The sequence below is a fragment of the Triturus cristatus genome, chromosome 8, assembly GCF_964204655.1.
Source record: "Triturus cristatus chromosome 8, aTriCri1.1, whole genome shotgun sequence".
Taxonomy (NCBI): domain Eukaryota; kingdom Metazoa; phylum Chordata; class Amphibia; order Caudata; family Salamandridae; genus Triturus; species Triturus cristatus.
Window position 1 is genome coordinate 158003842 of NC_140591.1, and position 18897 is coordinate 158022738.

At 47.6% G+C, this 18897-nt stretch overlaps 1 protein-coding gene across 1 annotated transcript in view; it reads right to left on the bottom strand.

The window, feature by feature from the left end:
* UMODL1 (uromodulin like 1) overlaps positions 1–18897 on the bottom strand; it is a 633174-nt gene that overhangs the window by 110648 nt on the left and 503629 nt on the right. Inside the window, exon 14 of the mRNA XM_085621215.1 lies at positions 895–1346. Coding sequence (XP_085477341.1) covers positions 895–1346 — 452 coding nt within the window. The remainder of the gene's footprint in view (positions 1–894; positions 1347–18897) is intronic.

Genomic DNA, 18897 nt, shown 5'->3' on the forward strand with positions numbered 1-18897 from the left:
AAGCAGCGAAAACCACCCAGAGTTACTACTCAGGGTGGATGTCTGCCACTCATAATCAGGGCCAAAGAGTAAGCAGATCAAAAAAGTACACATGGAAAATACTGAGCAGCAGTTACGAATAAGATGCATTATTGGTTACAAATATGTATGTTTGTCAACTCACTCGGTTCTGAAATTCATGTACCTAATCAAACATCTTGTTGTTTTTCTTTTTTAGGGATAAAACACAAACGTAATTGCACAACCACCCATTTGACATTCAGTCATGCTGAACAAGTCACAAATGCTGTTAAAATCCTGAATATGTGGGAATTAATAACGTAAATTTGACTTTTTTGAAAGTGTGAAGGTTTCAATAGGAAACTGCCCAAATGTCATTAAAAGTACATCATAGGAGAGACTTTTATCACTTAAAGGAATAAGTGCAGCTCATGATAGTCTGGCATGGACACACATCTACAGCAAAATAGTGAGGGGAGTCACATACCTGTTTGAAGACTTTAGAAGTTTACTTTTGTTTTGGTTGCACACAGAAATACCTTAATGTACTCAACATTAGTATGCTTATAAAACAAGGACACCCTTCATTACCCATCCTACACTGTATCCTTCCAAATCAAACACAAACTCATCTCCCACCCACAGCCAGTCAAAGTGGACATCCAAGCCCCAGCCTTCCTTGGAACCCTTAGACTGATGTCGTAACATACCTTAGGGACACCCCCAACTTCTAGGAGATCCCAACGACAGAAGCATGCAAAATAATGGAACTTTCCTGAACATGAGTAAGCTCCTTCTAGGTAGGGGTCACATGAATTATGCACTCATTTTGAATGATATCACTAGCGGTATAAGATATATATATATATATACATATAGATGATGGTGACTTACAGTGTTAATGTATACGCATTCACTTGGCCATGCCAGTGTGAGTTTAACATGAAGGTCCTCTACAGTGGAGCTCATGTTGCAGCTGGCCTCTCCAAAGGTCAAGGATGATGCACTGATGTGTACATTGCTCAGGAAAGCTATGTTAATCTTCACCACAATGCTCGCACTGAAGCACTCCACTTCAGCATTCCCTTTGAGAGAAACGTGTCCAACTCTGCTTGCTATGGTAGTAGTGGTGGTGGTGGTGGTGGTGGTTGCTTTTGACAAATGGGTAGTTGGCAATGGCAGTGGTGTTGGTGAAGTCTGCGGCGCAGCAGGGATGAGTGTATTTATCGAGGAGTGCATAGCAGGACTAGAACCTGAAGCAGCAAGTGTGGAAGATACTGTTGTTGGAGAATGCATCACTGGTAGAGCTGTATTGTTGGTATGACTTCCTGAGGCAGTTGAAGTATCTGTTGGTAGAAGAGACACAGCCAGAAAAAAAGAGAAAATTATCCACAGATTACGCTTCTTTTAGCTATTCAAAATTATCAAACAAATGTAATACCAATAGCTAATTTTGATATAGCACTCCATTTCTAAGAGCTGTATCTAAGAGGCTGGATTACACAAAGGCCCCAATAACTCGGCTCTTGCAGCCACTTTTTACCTGGTCACACCTTCTGTAATATGCACTATGTGGGTGCATATGTCATGCTCATGCTATGTGAAGTGAGCATTTCATAAATTGCATGAGATCCTGAGAGGATTCCTTTGTCTTTGTGCTTTTGTCGTATTACCGGCATAGCCGCACTTTGAATGTAATAAAGTAATAAAGTCACTATCGTGTTAGGTTCAGTCAAAGGTTTTAATGATTCGAATCTGAGCTCAGCACCAAGCAGCTATCGCACAGAGCAGATAGGCTTCACTTATGAAAATATGTAAAGCATTTGAAAGTAACAACGCAGATAAAAAGTCAAAAACTCAGCACAATAAAAATCACATCCAAGATGGTGAAAGTCTATGGCCACACTAAACTTCCGTCACAATAAACTTGGGCTGTGTTGATTGGAGGTGTGTGCAAGAGTGTCATAGGGAAATCATCAGTCCTCCCCTATCTTACACTGAAATCCAGTTTGGAGCAGGAACTGTCCCCACTGCAAACCCAGAGACAGACCTCTGGTAGGACAAAAGCAGAGTCCTTCAGCAACCATACTAGGGATATACAATTATTGTCTCCCTCTCACAAGTGTTACTTGTGGCTCAACAGACTTCTTAAGCAGGTTTCAACAGTCTAGTGCCTACAACCCCCTACTCTGATTAGCATGTAGAATTTAGAGAAGTCATTGCCTTTCCTGCGCTTGAGCACAGTCTGGGAGCTGGCAGATACTTATGACAGTTCAAGCAGGTAAAAGGGTAACTTTCTAGAAGTTACTTTTCCCTAATATTTATTATAAATCTAACTTTGGTTAGATTTGAATTTTAATAACTATAAAAAAATAGTGGTTTAATTATTTTTCCAGCTGGTCCAATTCATGAGATAGCATTTTTAGTATTTAAATCTGTACTCTGGTTGTCTATGTAGGACAGCTAGGCTTGCCACAGTAAACATAGCTTTTAGGACCTTCTCATTGTGGGTTATGATAACAATTTTCCACAAGTCCTACTTTTAAATACCATGCACCTGACTTTGTGGCTTTCAAGGGCTACATACTTACTGGTATTAGAAAGGAAGGTTTGTACTTGTTAAAAAGGGTTAGTTAACAGGTCGTACTGCAAGTTTAACACTGAAGCAGTCAGGGTAAACTGGTAGGCCTGAAGCCATGTTTTCCTTTGTCCCATTAGTTGAGAGCATAATAAATGCTGCTGTCCACTGGTGACATTTAACTTTTCACGCCATTGGTGCACTTCTGCACCATATACTATGGCCTCCTTGGAAAGTTAAATGTGCCAATTAGGAGTTTGCTAATTTTAGCATATTTTAAAGGTCAGAGCACATGCACTGGGGCCCCAGTGCTCCAGTGCACAGAGTGGAAAAAATCAGCAGCATCAGTCCAAAAACATATGGCTAACCACTCAAAAAGGGGCACTTCCTCGCATTAACATGTTACTGCGTATTGTCTAGTAAATGGCTAAATCTTCTTTTCTGGCTCAAAAACATAGTAATCTGCACCACAGACTCCGATTATGGTGCTCACTGCAGAGAAAGGCAGAGGGCACAGACCAATAAACAGGGAGACATGAGCTATCAGGTAGACACAGTGTGGGGATATACAGATTAATGCAAAGAGTAGTAAAGGGTGCCAAGCAATGCCCATACAGCAAATAATGCTCTTGGTCCATCCCCACCGGAGACATCAAAGGACCACGATATTAGCGGTGCATCTCTTGGGGAGGCCATCCCCACAGACTCCAGGAGGGTACACAGGGTCTTCCCCAAGCGCTAGGAAGGACTACACCCACCTGCCAATTTCAGGCCAGTCCAGGGACCCTACCCATTTCTGTAAACAGTTAAATGGGGGAGGTGAGGATATTTAATTTCCTGACACCCTCTGGAACCTTCTATTTGGCTTTGAAACGGCAGCACAAAAGCCACCCTCTAGCTCCAAAAGCAGGGACAGGAAAGGCCCATTGTGCAGAGCAGTTAACGACTATAACGGCTCCGGTCTCCTGAGGCGAAAAGCCGGGAGGTGACATCGCTGATTGTAATTATTCTGTGTTTTACTGGTGTGTTTTTATAAATAGCTACTTCTCACTCAGGCACTTCAGGGCGACGTGCAGCGGACCCAGCGCTGTCACGGGACACCCTCTACCTGCCTTCATCGCCGCTAGCCACGCCCACTCTGTGGCCACGCCCCCTCCCCGCCCTACTTAAGGGCTGACTCCACGAGCTTTCAATCGGCTCCGGTCTCCTGAGGCGAAAAGCCGGGAGGTGACATCGCTGATTGTAATTATTCTGTGTTTTACTGGTGTGTTTTTATAAATAGCTACTTCTCACTCAGGCACTTCAGGGCGACGTGCAGCGGACCCAGCGCTGTCACGGGACACCCTCTACCTGCCTTCATCGCCGCTAGCCACGCCCACTCTGTGGCCACGCCCCCTCCCCGCCCTACTTAAGGGCTGACTCCACGAGCTTTCAATCGGCTCCGGTCTCCTGAGGCGAAAAGCCGGGAGGTGACATCGCTGATTGTAATTATTCTGTGTTTTACTGGTGTGTTTTTATAAATAGCTACTTCTCACTCAGGCACTTCAGGGCGACGTGCAGCGGACCCAGCGCTGTCACGGGACACCCTCTACCTGCCTTCATCGCCGCTAGCCACGCCCACTCTGTGGCCACGCCCCCTCCCCGCCCTACTTAAGGGCTGACTCCACGAGCTTTCAATCGGCTCCGGTCTCCTGAGGCGAAAAGCCGGGAGGTGACATCGCTGATTGTAATTATTCTGTGTTTTACTGGTGTGTTTTTATAAATAGCTACTTCTCACTCAGGCACTTCAGGGCGACGTGCAGCGGACCCAGCGCTGTCACGGGACACCCTCTACCTGCCTTCATCGCCGCTAGCCACGCCCACTCTGTGGCCACGCCCCCTCCCCGCCCTACTTAAGGGCTGACTCCACGAGCTTTCAATCGGCTCCGGTCTCCTGAGGCGAAAAGCCGGGAGGTGACATCGCTGATTGTAATTATTCTGTGTTTTACTGGTGTGTTTTTATAAATAGCTACTTCTCACTCAGGCACTTCAGGGCGACGTGCAGCGGACCCAGCGCTGTCACGGGACACCCTCTACCTGCCTTCATCGCCGCTAGCCACGCCCACTCTGTGGCCACGCCCCCTCCCCGCCCTAAAGGTCCACTACTTAAATGTGCATTCTCAGAACGCGCAGCGGGCGAGCCCAGCGGGCGCGACGAATGCGCGCCGAAGTTGCGCCTAAGTTAAGCCCGTCTGCGCCCGTCCGCGACTGGCCGGGACTAGGGGCGTCTCACCCTGCCCCACTCACCACCTACACCCCGGACCAACTTCGTAGCTACCAGGGCCACTGGCCCATCCCGGCGACAACAATTTCCCGGATATCTGCTCTTGGCATAACTCCCCCCACCCCCCTGTCTGGCCCTGTTCCCACAGGTGATACCTCTCCTACGAGTTATGAGTCAGTCCCTTTGCCTATTCCTAAAAACTTCACTGCTTTCTACCTTAATACTCGGTCTGCTGTTGCCCATGCGCACAAACTCTCGGTCCTGTTGGACCTTCATGCCCCCGATCTTCTCTTTTTAACCGAGACCTGGTTCGGCGATGACTCCCTCCCTGCCCTCCTTTCCACCTTACCGGCCTCCTACTACGCCCTTAGGGCGGATCGTTCTTCAGGTAGAGCTGGGGGCGGCGTGGCGGTCATCGCACGTACCGATCTCCCTTTCCAAGTTCTTTCCTTACCTACCATTGCCACCACCGAATTTCTGGTGATTCGCACAGTTTCCATCTCTCCCCCTCTAACCTGCTTCCTCACCTACTGCCCTCCTCAGTCCCCCCTGCAGTTTCTCCCCGACTTTTTGGAGGCCCTGGCTACCATCACAGTCAATAATTCCTCCATCTTGCTCCTTGGCGATTTTAATTTCTGGCCCTCTGATCCCGCCGAATGTCCGTCATCAAAGGAATTTTCCGAAACCCTTCACTCCCTAAACTTTATATCTCACGTTCACTCCCCTACCCACATTAAAGGTCATCGGCTTGACCAGATCTGGTCCCTGAACTGCCCTGTGGAATCACTTTCTATCTCTCCTTGTTCCTGGTCTGATCACCACCTGATCTCCTTCCTCCTTCCTATTCTCCCTCCAGCTAAGCCCCCCCGGCCCAAAAACACCTGGGTCCGCTCATGGGGCCGTGTCAACCTCGAGAATCTCTCCTCGCTTCTTACCCGCTCTCTCCCCTCTCTTCAGGGCCTTACCACCGCCTCCCAGGTTGATACCATAGATCAGTGGCTCTCCCATAGCTGCGACTCCGTTGCCCCGCTCAAGCGCATCTCTTCCAAACGCGACAAAGACGCTAATCGGTGGTTTAATAAAGAGCTCAAAACCACCAAACTAGCAGTCCGTCGCGCGGAGCGGGCCTGGAGGAGAAACTATTGCCCCACTTTGAAACTGGAATACTCTAACATCCTGAGCCAGTACAAAAAAGACATCTTGGAGGCTAAAACATCTTATTTCTCCTCCAAGATTTTAGCAGCAGAGAACCAGTCTAAGGAGATTTTTACCATCGTTCACAACCTGGCGTTCTCAGACCGAATTACTCTAAAACCAGTCCCGTCTGAAGATCTTTGCCTCTCTCTCAATGATTATTTCATTCACAAAATTTTAACCATCAAGGCCAACATCCCTCCTCCTTCCCCCTCTTTTGATGCTCCTCGATGTCCTCCCCCCAAGGGCGCACTGACCACCCTTCCTCCAATCACTAAGGAAAATCTCACCTCTCTGATCCCTTTGATCAAATCTGGCTCCCCACATGATCCCTGTCCTGCCCATATCCTCCACCACATCTTTGTCTCTTGCCCAGACCCTCCCCTTCATCTCCTAAATAGCTCCCTCTCTCAAGGTATAGTCCCCAGCTCCCTGAAATCCGCGGTAATTGTGCCCATCTTGAAAAAACCGGGGGCAGACCCTTCTGTCCCAGCCAATTTCCGCCCCATCTCCCTTTTGCCATTTTTGGCTAAAGTGCTCGAGCGCCACGTCACTCGCGCCCTGAGTTCCTTTGTGGAGAAGCACGGAGCCCTTGCCTCCCGCCAAGCTGGCTTCCGCCCCGCACACTCTACGGAGTCCGTTGTTATGTCGGTTCTAGACACCCTCAGGGAGGGCATGGATACCAATCAGCACCAGGCCCTTGTGCTCCTCGATCTCTCAGCCGCCTTTGATACAGTGGATCTTAACATTCTACTTTCCCGTATCGGGGCGGCGGGGATCGGGGGGACTGCCCTGGTCTGGCTATCCTCCTTCCTGAGCAACCGCACCCAGGCTGTCCGCCTGGGTGAATTCACAGCGGACACCCGGAAAGTTCAGTGCAGGGTCCCCCAAGGTTCCTCTCTCTCTCCCCTTCTGTTTAATTTGTATATTGCCCCTTTAATTTTTTCTCTTCAACAGATGGAGGTCACCGTTTTCAATTACGCGGATGACCTCCAGCTGGTCTTTAATCTCTCTTCTCCCTCTGCTGTCCTTAACTTCCAAACTGTCATGCTTCACATCAGGGACTGGATGAACCACAACCACCTGAAACTCAACCCTGATAAAACCGAGTTGGTGCTGACGGGCGGTTCATCCAGCCCCTGGTCCCCTCTTTTCTGGCCCCCCGCCCTTGGTCCCTCTCCTGCTCCCTCTTCCTCAGTTAAAACTTTAGGCATAAAACTTAGTTCTCAACTCACCCTTCACTCCCAGGTCAGCTCTGTGGTATCCTCTTCTTTCCTCTCTCTGCGCACTATACGCAGGGTGTCCCGCTTCTTCACTTTTTCTGCCCTCAAACTCATTATCTTGGCCATGGTGATGTCCCGCCTGGACTATGGGAACGCCCTGTATGCCGGTATCCCCGCATACAGTTTGCGTCGCCTACAACAGATACAAAACCAGGCGGCTCGCCTGGTCTTCAATCTCCCTAAATTTCACCATTCCATCCCACTTCTGAATTCACTACATTGGCTCCCCGTGCGAGCTAGAATTCAATTCAAGCTCGCATCTATTACCTTTTTGGCCCGATCGGGCTTGGCGCCAGCCTTCATTTCTTCTGAAATTGCCTCTTATATCCCCACCAGGACTTTACGTTCCTCCTCCCAGTTCCTCCTCACCATCCCTCGCTTCCGGAGAAAGAAGTGGGGAGGATCTAAATTTGCTATCCTTGCCCCTACCCTCTGGAATTCCCTTCCCCTTGAACTTCGTTCCATCACCCTCTATTCACAGTTCCGCAAATGCCTTAAAACCCACTTATTCGCTAAATCTCTTGTATAAACTCTCCCCCTTCCCTCCTTGTTTTTAACCTCAGTTTCCCGTCAGCTACAGCGCCAAGAAACCGCTGGTATACGTGCGCTCTATAAATACAAAAAAAAAAAAAAAAAATAATAGCATGAACTAACACGTTTTGTTTAGTCACAGTAGTTTTGTCAACTTCAGGTGAGAACTAGCATCTGCGAAGAGCGCAGTGTGGTGCAGTAGGTGAGACCATCTCTGCCAGAATCTCAGGCGATAATCTGGGCGAAGGATCTCTCCTGACAAGCGTTCATCCTTATATGCTAAATCTTATCAGAAATGTAAAACATAAGTTACAGAATGTTTGACATAGATTATGTGCACCCAGGGGTGCGTCCCAGACATTTCCTTATGAACATATAAGGTAAAAGGACGTCCAGACTACACTATTTAGGTTATTGCTCTCTATGTGTTCTTAATTGACCATGACATGATAGAAAGTGGACATTTGAACCAGACAAATGTCACATTGATGGTTATAGCTGTGTCATCAATCGAATGGCTTGATGCCTTCACAGTTTAGTAGAAAGATAAGGTCAAGCAACACCTGTGTCCAATAGCAGACATGACAATGATTCTGCATTAATATAGAAAAATGTCAACTTCCATTGTTTGAGAGACGGAAGATGGTGACCTCCATTAGTCAAGATGGAGATGGCCAACATAAGATGGAGTTGGACCTTAGGGGCTTTACTTCAGTGTATGGCTTGTAAGATTGTGACGGTTGCAGTACGAGATGGGTCCCCGGTGTGCCTGACTGTTGAGGCACTGCTACCGGAAGTGGACAGCCACCCAGCATCCCTGATTGATTGGAGGTAATGAAAACACAGTTTGTAAAATTTTAACAGTTGAAACATGGTGACGAGTCTGAGTGACTGAGGCATAGCTACCAGAGGCAGACAGTTTCCTGGCATGGCTGATTGACTGAAGGTAATGAAACATGACTTCTGTAAGGTTGGGACATTTGAAGCATGTCCACCGAAAGTGAAGGATCTGCCAGTGTGCCTGACTATCTGAGGTATGTTCGCAGTGGACAACTACCCAGTATGCCTAATTAATTGAAGTAGATGTTGGGTGGGCAGAAAAATAGTATAAAATTGTCACTTTGACTGTAGAGCACAAAGTCAAACTATTATGGATCACTTACAAGTGAAAGCAATCCGTAAACTGCAGCCTTTCCTTTTCCGAACAAATAAATAAGTGTGGTCTCCATAACTGGTATTTGGAATGGGGTCTGTAGTTGGCAGAGGTATGCACCCTGTTTAAGTAGGGATCACCACTCTAGTCAGGGTAAGTTAGATACAGACTAAAATATAATCTGTGCTCACTTTCTGGTAGCTTGGCAGAGAGCAGTCAAGCTTATCTAAAGAGGCAATGTGTAAAGTATTTGTACAACACACACAGATACACGCACACATATAGTTACACTCTGAAAACACCACAAAAAGACTCCACACTGATTTAGAAAAACAGACAATTATTTTATAAACAAATCAAGACCAAAACGACACAAATACAATAAGTAGAAATTCAGTTATGAATTTTTAAGGAATAAAAAAAGTTCTTGCACTTAGCAGCAATAAGCAGCAATGGGGGTTATCTGATCGCGCTGAATCTGGGTAAAGTGAACAGTTCAGGCCAACCGTCATGCAGCGCAGGAGCCATACAGGCCCTGTGAATAGAGTACCTTGATCCTGGTTGCAACAGTGATATGCGGGGCGCAGAGAAGCGATGTGTCGATGTGAAGCCTGCAGTCGAGGTGATGCGTCAATCTTCTCCATGCAGTGATGAGGATACGTTGGTCCTGAAGACGAAGCACCGAGCCGAGATGCATTGGTTCTTAAGTGCGATGTTCTGGGTTTCTCAAAGCAGTGAAGGAGATGCGTTGATCTCGCCACACTGCAGTGGTGGCAATGCACAGTTCCGAGGCTTCATGCTCTCGAGGCGATGCGTTTGTTCCAAGATCAATGTGTCGAATCTACTCTCTCAACAGCCTAGATGCGCTGGTTCTGCTACACACAGACTGGAGAAGCGTTGATTTCTCTGGTGCAGGTATCTGGGTCCACTTCCAGTGAACCAGGCCCAGGAGCAGCTGTAGACACTTTGAAAGGCCTGAGTCTCAAGCAACAGGAGGCATGTCACTGAGCCGTTAGAGGTCAGATTGGTTGCAAGGCAGAGTCCAGCTCTCCCTCAGCAGGGTCAGAGAGCATTAGGCAGTAGGGCAGCACAGCACAGCAGAAATGCAGGTCTTACAAATCAGCAGTCCAGCAGAGTGTCAGTCCTTGATGAAGCACAGCAGGTCTTCTGACAGAGTTTAGTTAAAGGTCTAAAAGTGTCTGATTTAGTGGGTTCAGTGCCCCAGTACTTATACCCAGTTATGCGTTTAAAGTGGGGTCTTTGAAGTGCACAGAGCCCTTTCTACCCAGCCCTGGCTCCAGACTATCAGTAGGGGCTAATCTGCCCTTTGTGTGGGGACAGGGTACTGCCTTTTTCTAGGTGTAATTATCAGCCATTAGAATGCAGATGAGTACTCAGACACACCTAACCTTCCTGTGTTTATGGCTTCCCGTAGGAAATGCACAAAGTGTAGCTGTCACCCACTCCAGACATGTATTAGAGACAGGCAGCACACACACAGAGCTGTAAGAGCAGAGAAATATCCACTTTCTAAAAGTGGCATTTCCAAAACTGTAATGTTAAATCTAACTTTACCAGTAAATAGGATTTATCATTACTATTTCAAAGATATAAAACATGACACATATACTCCTTTCTAATCCAGAATTACAGCTTAAAAGTATATTATGAAATTCCCAATGTTAACCTATCAGAAGAGTATGCCTCACAGTAATGAAAAACTAATTTAGGGGCTTTTCACTACTAAGACATGCAAAACGTAAAAGTACATGTCCTACCTTTTACCTACACAACACCCTGCCATATGGGCTACCTAGGGCCTACTTTTGGGGTTCCTTATGTGTAATAAAAGGGGAGTTTTAGGCTTGGCAAAGGGTTTTAAATGGTAAGTCAAAGTTGCAGTAAAACTACACACACACGCTCTGTAGTGGTAGCCCCAAGACATGTTTACAGGGCTGACTCTCGCTCTTCAACAGCGCGGAGATACCCCTTCGGGGGTGATTCCTGCACTTTACAAATACACTACATACATACATACATACATTGATGTGGGTGGCACAATCAGTGCTGCAGGCCCACCAGTAGCATTTACTATACAAGCTCTGTATATATGGTATATCACTTTACAAGGGACTTACAAATAAATTAAATATGCCAATTGTGTATACTTCAATGTTACCATGTTTATGGGAGAAGCACATGCACTTTAGCACTAGTCAGCAGGGGTAAAGTGCACAGAGTCCTAAGGCCAACAAAACGTTTCAGCAAAAAAATCGAGGTAAGCAGGCAAAATGTTTGGGGGAAGACCACCCCAACGCTGGCAAGTCTAACAACTGGGATTTAGGTTACCCTGATGCTTGATCGACTCTCTTGCTGTCTGAGAGGGAAGATTGGACCTGCTCACCTTCATCCCAAGCTACCCTGCGTGACTCCAAGAGCCCGCTGGCTGAATGAGTGACAGGACAACAACAAGCTTCAGAGACCTGCCTGCACTGTCCAACTGACCTGCTGTGACTGGGCCTGCCTGAACCTGCAACTTGACCTGTCTAGATCCCTGTTGCTGGCCTCTACTAGACCTTGTCCTGATCCCCAAGAGGTGGCCATCAGGTCTTGGACCCTTGGCTGGCATCAGTGGAAGCTCCTCCACCAAAATAAGAGGAAAATCCTGAAGTTTGTCCCCCTTGCGACTGCTTGTGCCGAAACTCTGCTACCAGCAATGATGACCAAAGCAAAGATTCATTGAGACTTGCTCTGTGGGCTGAAAGCGGCTGTCCATGACAACCAGCCATGCGGGACCTACACTTCTCACTACAGCAACAACGATCCACAATGCTCGACCATCTCTCTGAGCTGAAGGCCTGCAGCTCGTGTTCTCCTCCAACACGAGTGGAACTCTTTGTTCCGGACATGGATGGGGATCTCATCAACGGAACTTACTTGATCTCTGTATCCAACCCACGCTCCATCATGGATGGCATAATCTTGTGACTTTCCCTCGGTCTCGGGCAACCAGATGACCTTGAGTGGCACTTTGGATTTTTAAGTGCCATTTTCACTTAAAAGTTTAAAATTGAAAATCTCTGATTCTACTGGATTGGTTTTTGCCATTCTGATATCATTTTGGTTATCAAAGTCTTCTCTATTTTTTCAAAATTAGTTTAGGATTTTTCTTGTATTCTGTTTTCACTTTATTACTATTTGAGTGCTGCTGCATAAATACTTTACAACAAAAACAATGTCTCAACTGGAGGATATTTTGGAGGGAAAAACAATTTAACAAAGTGAGATAAATAACAAGAGAACAGAGGGTATGGAGGGAGACCACAGCGTAAGTTAAGTAAGAAAAGGTTTATATACAATTCTGCAAGTAGTTAGGAAGCACTACAGTACATTTACTTGTACAATGACCTGAACACACAAAGTGAAGACTGAACGTGCTGGTGAATGGTGAACGACGCAGTGACACAGGAGTGTGAAAAAAACAGCATGAACGGCGCAATAGAAAAAAGGGTCAGGGGTCAACAAACAAGGTAAATATATACAATTAAGCACAAACAATTATTTGGAATGTTTTGGTTGACCACAGAGCGGCCTTAGTTCTAGGCTGTGTAGTCGACGGCGTTTCGACCTGGATGATTTCAGGTCATCATCAGGACAGAGGTCATAGGTTAAAGGGTAATGCTTCTGATACAAATCAAGCGGAACATGAGTAATTGAGTAGCTGAAGGGACGCTGTATAATTAAAGGTTCGGGATCCAGGGAGAGAGGAACGCAGGATGGTCATCCGACCAGAGCGTGGGAAGGGCCGGTAAAGCACAGAGGCAGTGGCTTATTTAAGTGGTCATGATCCTAAATGAGAGACATGAGGGTAGAGACCAATGTTGAGCACGATGGCCAATTTTAATTACGAAATCCAAACCAATTGGTCCGTGACGGGGGATTAATCCAGGGCTTGGGAACAAAACCTCAAAGCCGTCAGAGAAAACTTCCTTTATGCATTACATTGTGGATGTGTGAGCTGAACATAAGCACCATCAATGAAAGTTCTTTGGGTTTGTACTGACCAGTTATAATTTAACATGAGTAGTTCTAAGCCCTTGATGCAGTCTCACATGAAATGCAGTCCAGTTTCATAGTACTCACAAAATTGGTGAGTGTTCAGGTAAGATTTGTCAGTACTTATATTAACATGTTAAATTGTTTTGCATATTTTCACATGCTATATTCAAATTTTTAAACATTTTTCATAACAAACTGACCTCTGTCCTTAAAGCAACAACAACTTCGGATCTTTTCAGTATTACCAGTCAATTAGCCCATTTTCTTTTACTGATATAAACAACAGAAAATAAAGTCTGCTGTCAAGTATCATAGGCTCCTGTTTAGGCATAATCATAACAATAATAAATAATGGGGTGTGGCAAAACAAAATGGCCAATTGGATGCTCCAGGGGCAAGCTCCATAGACTGAGCCTTGCGGTCAATGGCCAAATCTTGCCCAGAGCCCAAGGCGTAGGACCAGCAGAATTGGACACGTCCCACCTCTGCTCTTTGTTGCTTGGTTGTTGCCGCGCTGGGACGAGTCGAAGCGGGACAGATACTCCTGTTCTTCCTCTCTTGGCAAAACCCTGGCAAAACGTTGCTTGCCCCGACTATGGATTGATTGCCTGAGCCCCCTAATGTCACCAAGCAGCCCAGACCTGCCGCTGCATGATTAAAACTGGGCGGGGCCTTGATCTGGACTCTGGCTCTGACCCAACTAGGGCAAGGGGGCACAGCAACGGAAGATAGGCTCCAGCATGCCAGCTCCTGGGTCTGCCTGCCAGAGAGGAGGTGCCTGGTGCCGGGAGACTACTGAACTGCTCCAGCGGTTTGATCTGGTGAACCGGCCCCCCTCCGCTCACATGTCCGAGAGGTGAGTGATGTGGGAGATGACATGCAGTAGTATGACCCACACGCACAAGGAAACTGCAGTGGTCTGGCGTAGCCCAGTCCAGGGACAATACTGATGCCGGGTATTGAAAAGAGGGCCTGACTGGGGAGGCAACGAAGTGTGGCCTGTCAGCTGGACCTGGCCCTTGCTAAGGAGGATGCAGTGCTGGGATGAAGCAGTGACAGAATCAGTGTGAACCCGAAGCCAGGCTGGGCAGGCAGAACTGGAAGAGAGGATTGCATCCTGAGCCATATATTACTAAGAAGACAAGACCCCCCCACCTCCCATCACAAGGAGGGGAACTGGACTCCTACAGATTGCATAGCTGCGCTCAATCCTAGTCTACAAGGGAGTGGAGTGGCCATACCGACGACTGTGTGATCCTAAGACAGGCCAGATTCCATCGATCCTCCCCCTCCATCCAGTCGTTGCTGAGACACATGTGTCTCCTAGTGGTCTCCCTTCACTAAACCCACTGGACATTTCTGGGGCAGCTGGGCTGGCGCTGCACTGGGTCACAACAGAACTTCGCACATGGGCCTTGGGTGCCAGATACTGACAGCCATTGTGCAGCTAGAACACACCTTAGAACCAAAAACGGATTCAGTATCCATTGATGAGAATCTTTTGAGGGCGGACCTATGCAAAGAGAATGAGCGCTCATTAGAGACTGAACTTACTGTAGGAGGGTTCACTATGGAACTAGAGGAATAAGGACAATAGTCTGCACTTTCACAGACAAAGCAGCATACTTGGATGTCCGCATGAAAGACACGGAAGGAAGGCCACGGAGATGCAACTGATTTGTCGGCTTCCCTAAGGGTGCAAAGGGGACGATGCCAGAGCAGTTCCTGGAAGGTTGGCTAAAGGTCTTGATCCACCCCGTTATTTATCACAGAGAGAGCTCACCGAACCAAGGCCACCAGGCCTCTCAGGTGGACAGCCTAGGGCGATAATCTCTCAGATCCAAAATTATCATCACAGAGACACCATCCTGAAATGGGTTCTAGTTTGAAGGTTGAATAATCCGTATTTTCCCTGACTACACTAGGAGAGTGCAAATGAAGCGGAAATCCTTCCTGGAAGCAGAGCGGAAACTGAGACAACTAAATATCCGCTACATGTTACTCTTTCCAGCGAAACTGCGTGTGATACATAAAGGCTGTACACACTTCTTTGGGGGGGGCGGAGGATGTGTAGGATTGACTTGATGGTGTTGGTCTGAGTGATGGCAGTGATTCACGATCTGGCTGGTGTAAACGGGCGAGATGGGCGTCGCCCTCCCACCCTGGGGGACCAAATAAATGCCTAATGGGCACTGAGCAGTTTAGAAATAAATTGTTCTGCTGGCTGCTCGTGAGTCCTGACAAACATGTGCAAATCTGTGGTTTTCTTTAGGGGGATGGGGGAGGATGGCCCTTGCTCTGTGCATGCTTTTGGCTGGGCGAAGATTTCTTCGACCTGGAGCCAGAAAGCAGGGCAGTGACGACACAGTGGTGGGTGCAGCCTGTGTCTCACTGCCAGAATAACATCCTGATTTTGGGCGTTATTAGCTTGGCCCAGGGAGGAGTTGGAGTCCCTCCATTAATTCCAATGGCTGTGGGCGGGGCTGTCCGCAGGTTTAGAGATGTGTGGGGGTGTGGCAGTGGCATTTACCTCACCAGACCCAGCAACAGTTGCAACTTGCTTGTTGTTCTGCAAGTGATTGGTTGCTGGGATCTGGGGAGGAGTCCAAAGACCAAATCCAGTATTTTCTAGTTTCAGTTTGGCTTGTGCCTGCCTGAGTGCTTGCCACGCTGTCTCTGAAACTCTAGTTCACTCTGCACTGCAGTCCTCCTCCTGAAGCCCGGCTGGAGAACGTTGAGGACAGGAGGACACTAAGGTAAGCGAGTGCGACCCACCCGGCCACCCGTCCCCCACAACAACCTCTTAATTATAGGGGCACTGTTTTTTTTCGATTGATGACAATGAGGGCCTGCCATGGTGGCGTGGTGGTACAGGCCTGGTGGTGTCTGGTTGCGTTGTGCATAAAACGTTGTTTCTGCAGTTCAAGCCGTTCTTTGAGGCCTGCTGTGCCGTGGCGGTAGTTTTTTCAGCCTTAGAGCACTTTGCGAGTTTGCGTACCCTGGCGGTAGCGCGCAGTGGTGTGTGAGTGGGAGGCACGGGGATGCGAATGCGACATGACTGGGCAGCACAACCTATTAGTTATAGGGGCACTGTTTTGTTTGATGGAGGACGACGAAGCCCTGTCATGGTGGCGTTGTAGTACAGACCTGGTGGTGGTGTCTGGTGGCATTGTGCGTAAAACATTGTTTCTGCAGTTCAAGCCGTTCTTTGAGGCCTGCTGTGCCGTGGCGGTAGTGCTAGTTGGGACCGGGGGAGGAGGGTGGTGGGCGGGTGGCTTTTTTTCAGCCTTAGAGCACTTTGCGAGTTTGCGTACCCCGGCGGTAGCGCGCAGCGGTGTGTGAGTGGGAGGCATGGGGATGCGAATGCGACATGACTGGGCAGCACCACCTCTTAGTTATAGGGGCACTGTTTTGTTTGATGGATGACGACGAAGCCCTGTCATGGTGGCGTGGTAGTACAGGCCTGGTGGGGGTGTCCGGTGCCATTGTGCATAAAACGTTGTTTCTGCAGTTCAAGACGCCCTTTGAGGCCTGCTGTGCTGTGGTGGTAGAAGTGCCTTCTTTATCAGCCTCAGAGAGAGTACAGTAGCGCGCAGCGATGTGAGTGGGAGGTACGGGGAATCGGGATGCAAATGCGACACGAGTCACGACTCGGCACTGCCCTGTGTCAGACTTGATTTATTTCAGTGTAATCTTTTCCACGATCTTTTGTAGATTGTTCGAGCTTGATTTCAGGCCTATCTGGTCCTAAAGTTTTGATCTGCATCTTCTCTTCTTCTTTCAGCCTAAAAAATGGTGTGAGGAGTAGCTGGTCAACTGTATTCATTTTGTATAACAGAAAAAGATCTAGTGATCCAAGTGGTGTGATGGAGTAGGGCAGTGCTTTGAGTCTTTTAGTGATGCTGGCTGGCCTTTCTGCCAGTTACTGGGTCAATCGATGGCCCCTGTGAATAAGTAAAAAGTAGCTGTAAACTTGGACACTAGATGAGGTGCATCATAATCACATGTCAAGCGCACCCACATATAATCATGTTTCATGCAAACACGTGTGTTAGAAATGTAAACCATGTTAATGCATTTACATGCCATATTTTAGCAATTATCTAGACGATGAACAAAATAACATAGGAAATAGACATGACATCTGGAATTACTCATCTGAACAAACCTGTGTTACATTCATAATGTTTTAGTTGTGGTTTAAACTAATGCTTCATTTTAGTTTGATAATCCACATTAGCAGAATTATAATGTAGTTGTGCTAAACTCAATTTATGTAACATGAATGCTTGTGCATTGTAGAAGGCTACAAATTTTTTGCTTCACCAGTTTCAAAATCCACCAGCCGCCTTTGTCCCCTCGTAGAGGTGCAACCTGACGGTGCGCAGGTGCTACTGACCCCACTGGAATGTGGACGGGTGCAAAGGCTGGCAGTGAGAGCACTGGGGGAGAAGATTTAGCTACCATGTGGAACTGACCTGCAGAAGCCTAGACAATTTGATACCTCATCCATACTGCAACATGAGCGGGCAGAGACCTGATTTGAAACACTTACGCACATCATATTATTGTTTGCATTGGAGTGGGGTGGGTGGAGTGTGCAACCCCACCGTAGGCCGCCTGCAATACCTAAGGGACAGGCAGAAGAACTAATGTAATGCCTGGACTCCTGTGGGTGAGCACAAATATGAAATGCAGGCAAGCGGGGCAACTGGCGGATGCAGTACATCATGGTCCGTGTGATGGTCTAGGCTGTGAGAGGTCCTCCTAGTCTTGGACATAGTTGATAGGGACGTGAGTGGATCCTGGCCACTGCAGTTGGTGGTCTACTGTTGCGATATCCCCGTGTTTGGGGGTGGCATGGGAAAGGACCGGTTCATGAGTTTAAGGGATGTTGACCCTGGGGGAGGGACAGTATGGGTAATGGACGCATGCACACTGGGGGAACACAATAGAGATGGCAAAGGGAGGCCTTAGCATCATGTCCTGATGGATTGGACCCTCTATTGGCTACTTAGGGTGACTATGGGGAACGGGGAACAACCATGCCACATCAAGACAATGGCTAATGGCAGTACAAATGAGCTACTTGGAACGTTGGAGGCCTTAATGCCTACACAAAGCATTACAAGGTACAGACATAGCATTCAGGTTACCATGTAGCAAGAGACACACCTGATTGACAGCGAAGCGTGCAAACTAAAAAAGACATGGAAGGGTCAGATGTACTCCTTGATGTATTCCTGCTACACAAGGGGGGCCTCAATTTGGTTGGACCCGGAGCACCCTTTCAGCACTGATTTGTCCATGCAGATGTGGAGGGGCGCTTTGTGTTCCTATTTCGTATCCTGGACAGTAGGGAGGTATGGTTTCTGAACTCCTACACACCCAACACAGATGACAATACCTTTTACTGGGTCTTACTTGACCTCTTGGTCCTATATATATACCATTCCGCTCAATCAGGGGGGAATTTCAATTGTATAATAGACATGAATCTATATTGGTGTTCCCCCTGTCACAACATGGAACCGAGAATGATCGCTGCGTTAGCTGAGGTGATGGCCTGGATGGGATGTATAGACATATGATGCACGTAGTAGCCCACACACAAATACACCTGCTATACAGCGACACACTACACACATATTAGACTGGATCGAATAATGGTGATCCAAGAGCTCAGTCCCAGTATACATAGCGGCCAACACTTAATCCTCTCGAATCACGCGCCGATGCTGGTGACATAAGTGGATGGTGGTGGGGATGATTGGTCCCCTTTGTGGCGAATACACCCGGAGGAACTTAAGGATCTATCCTTTCAAAGGGATGTTAA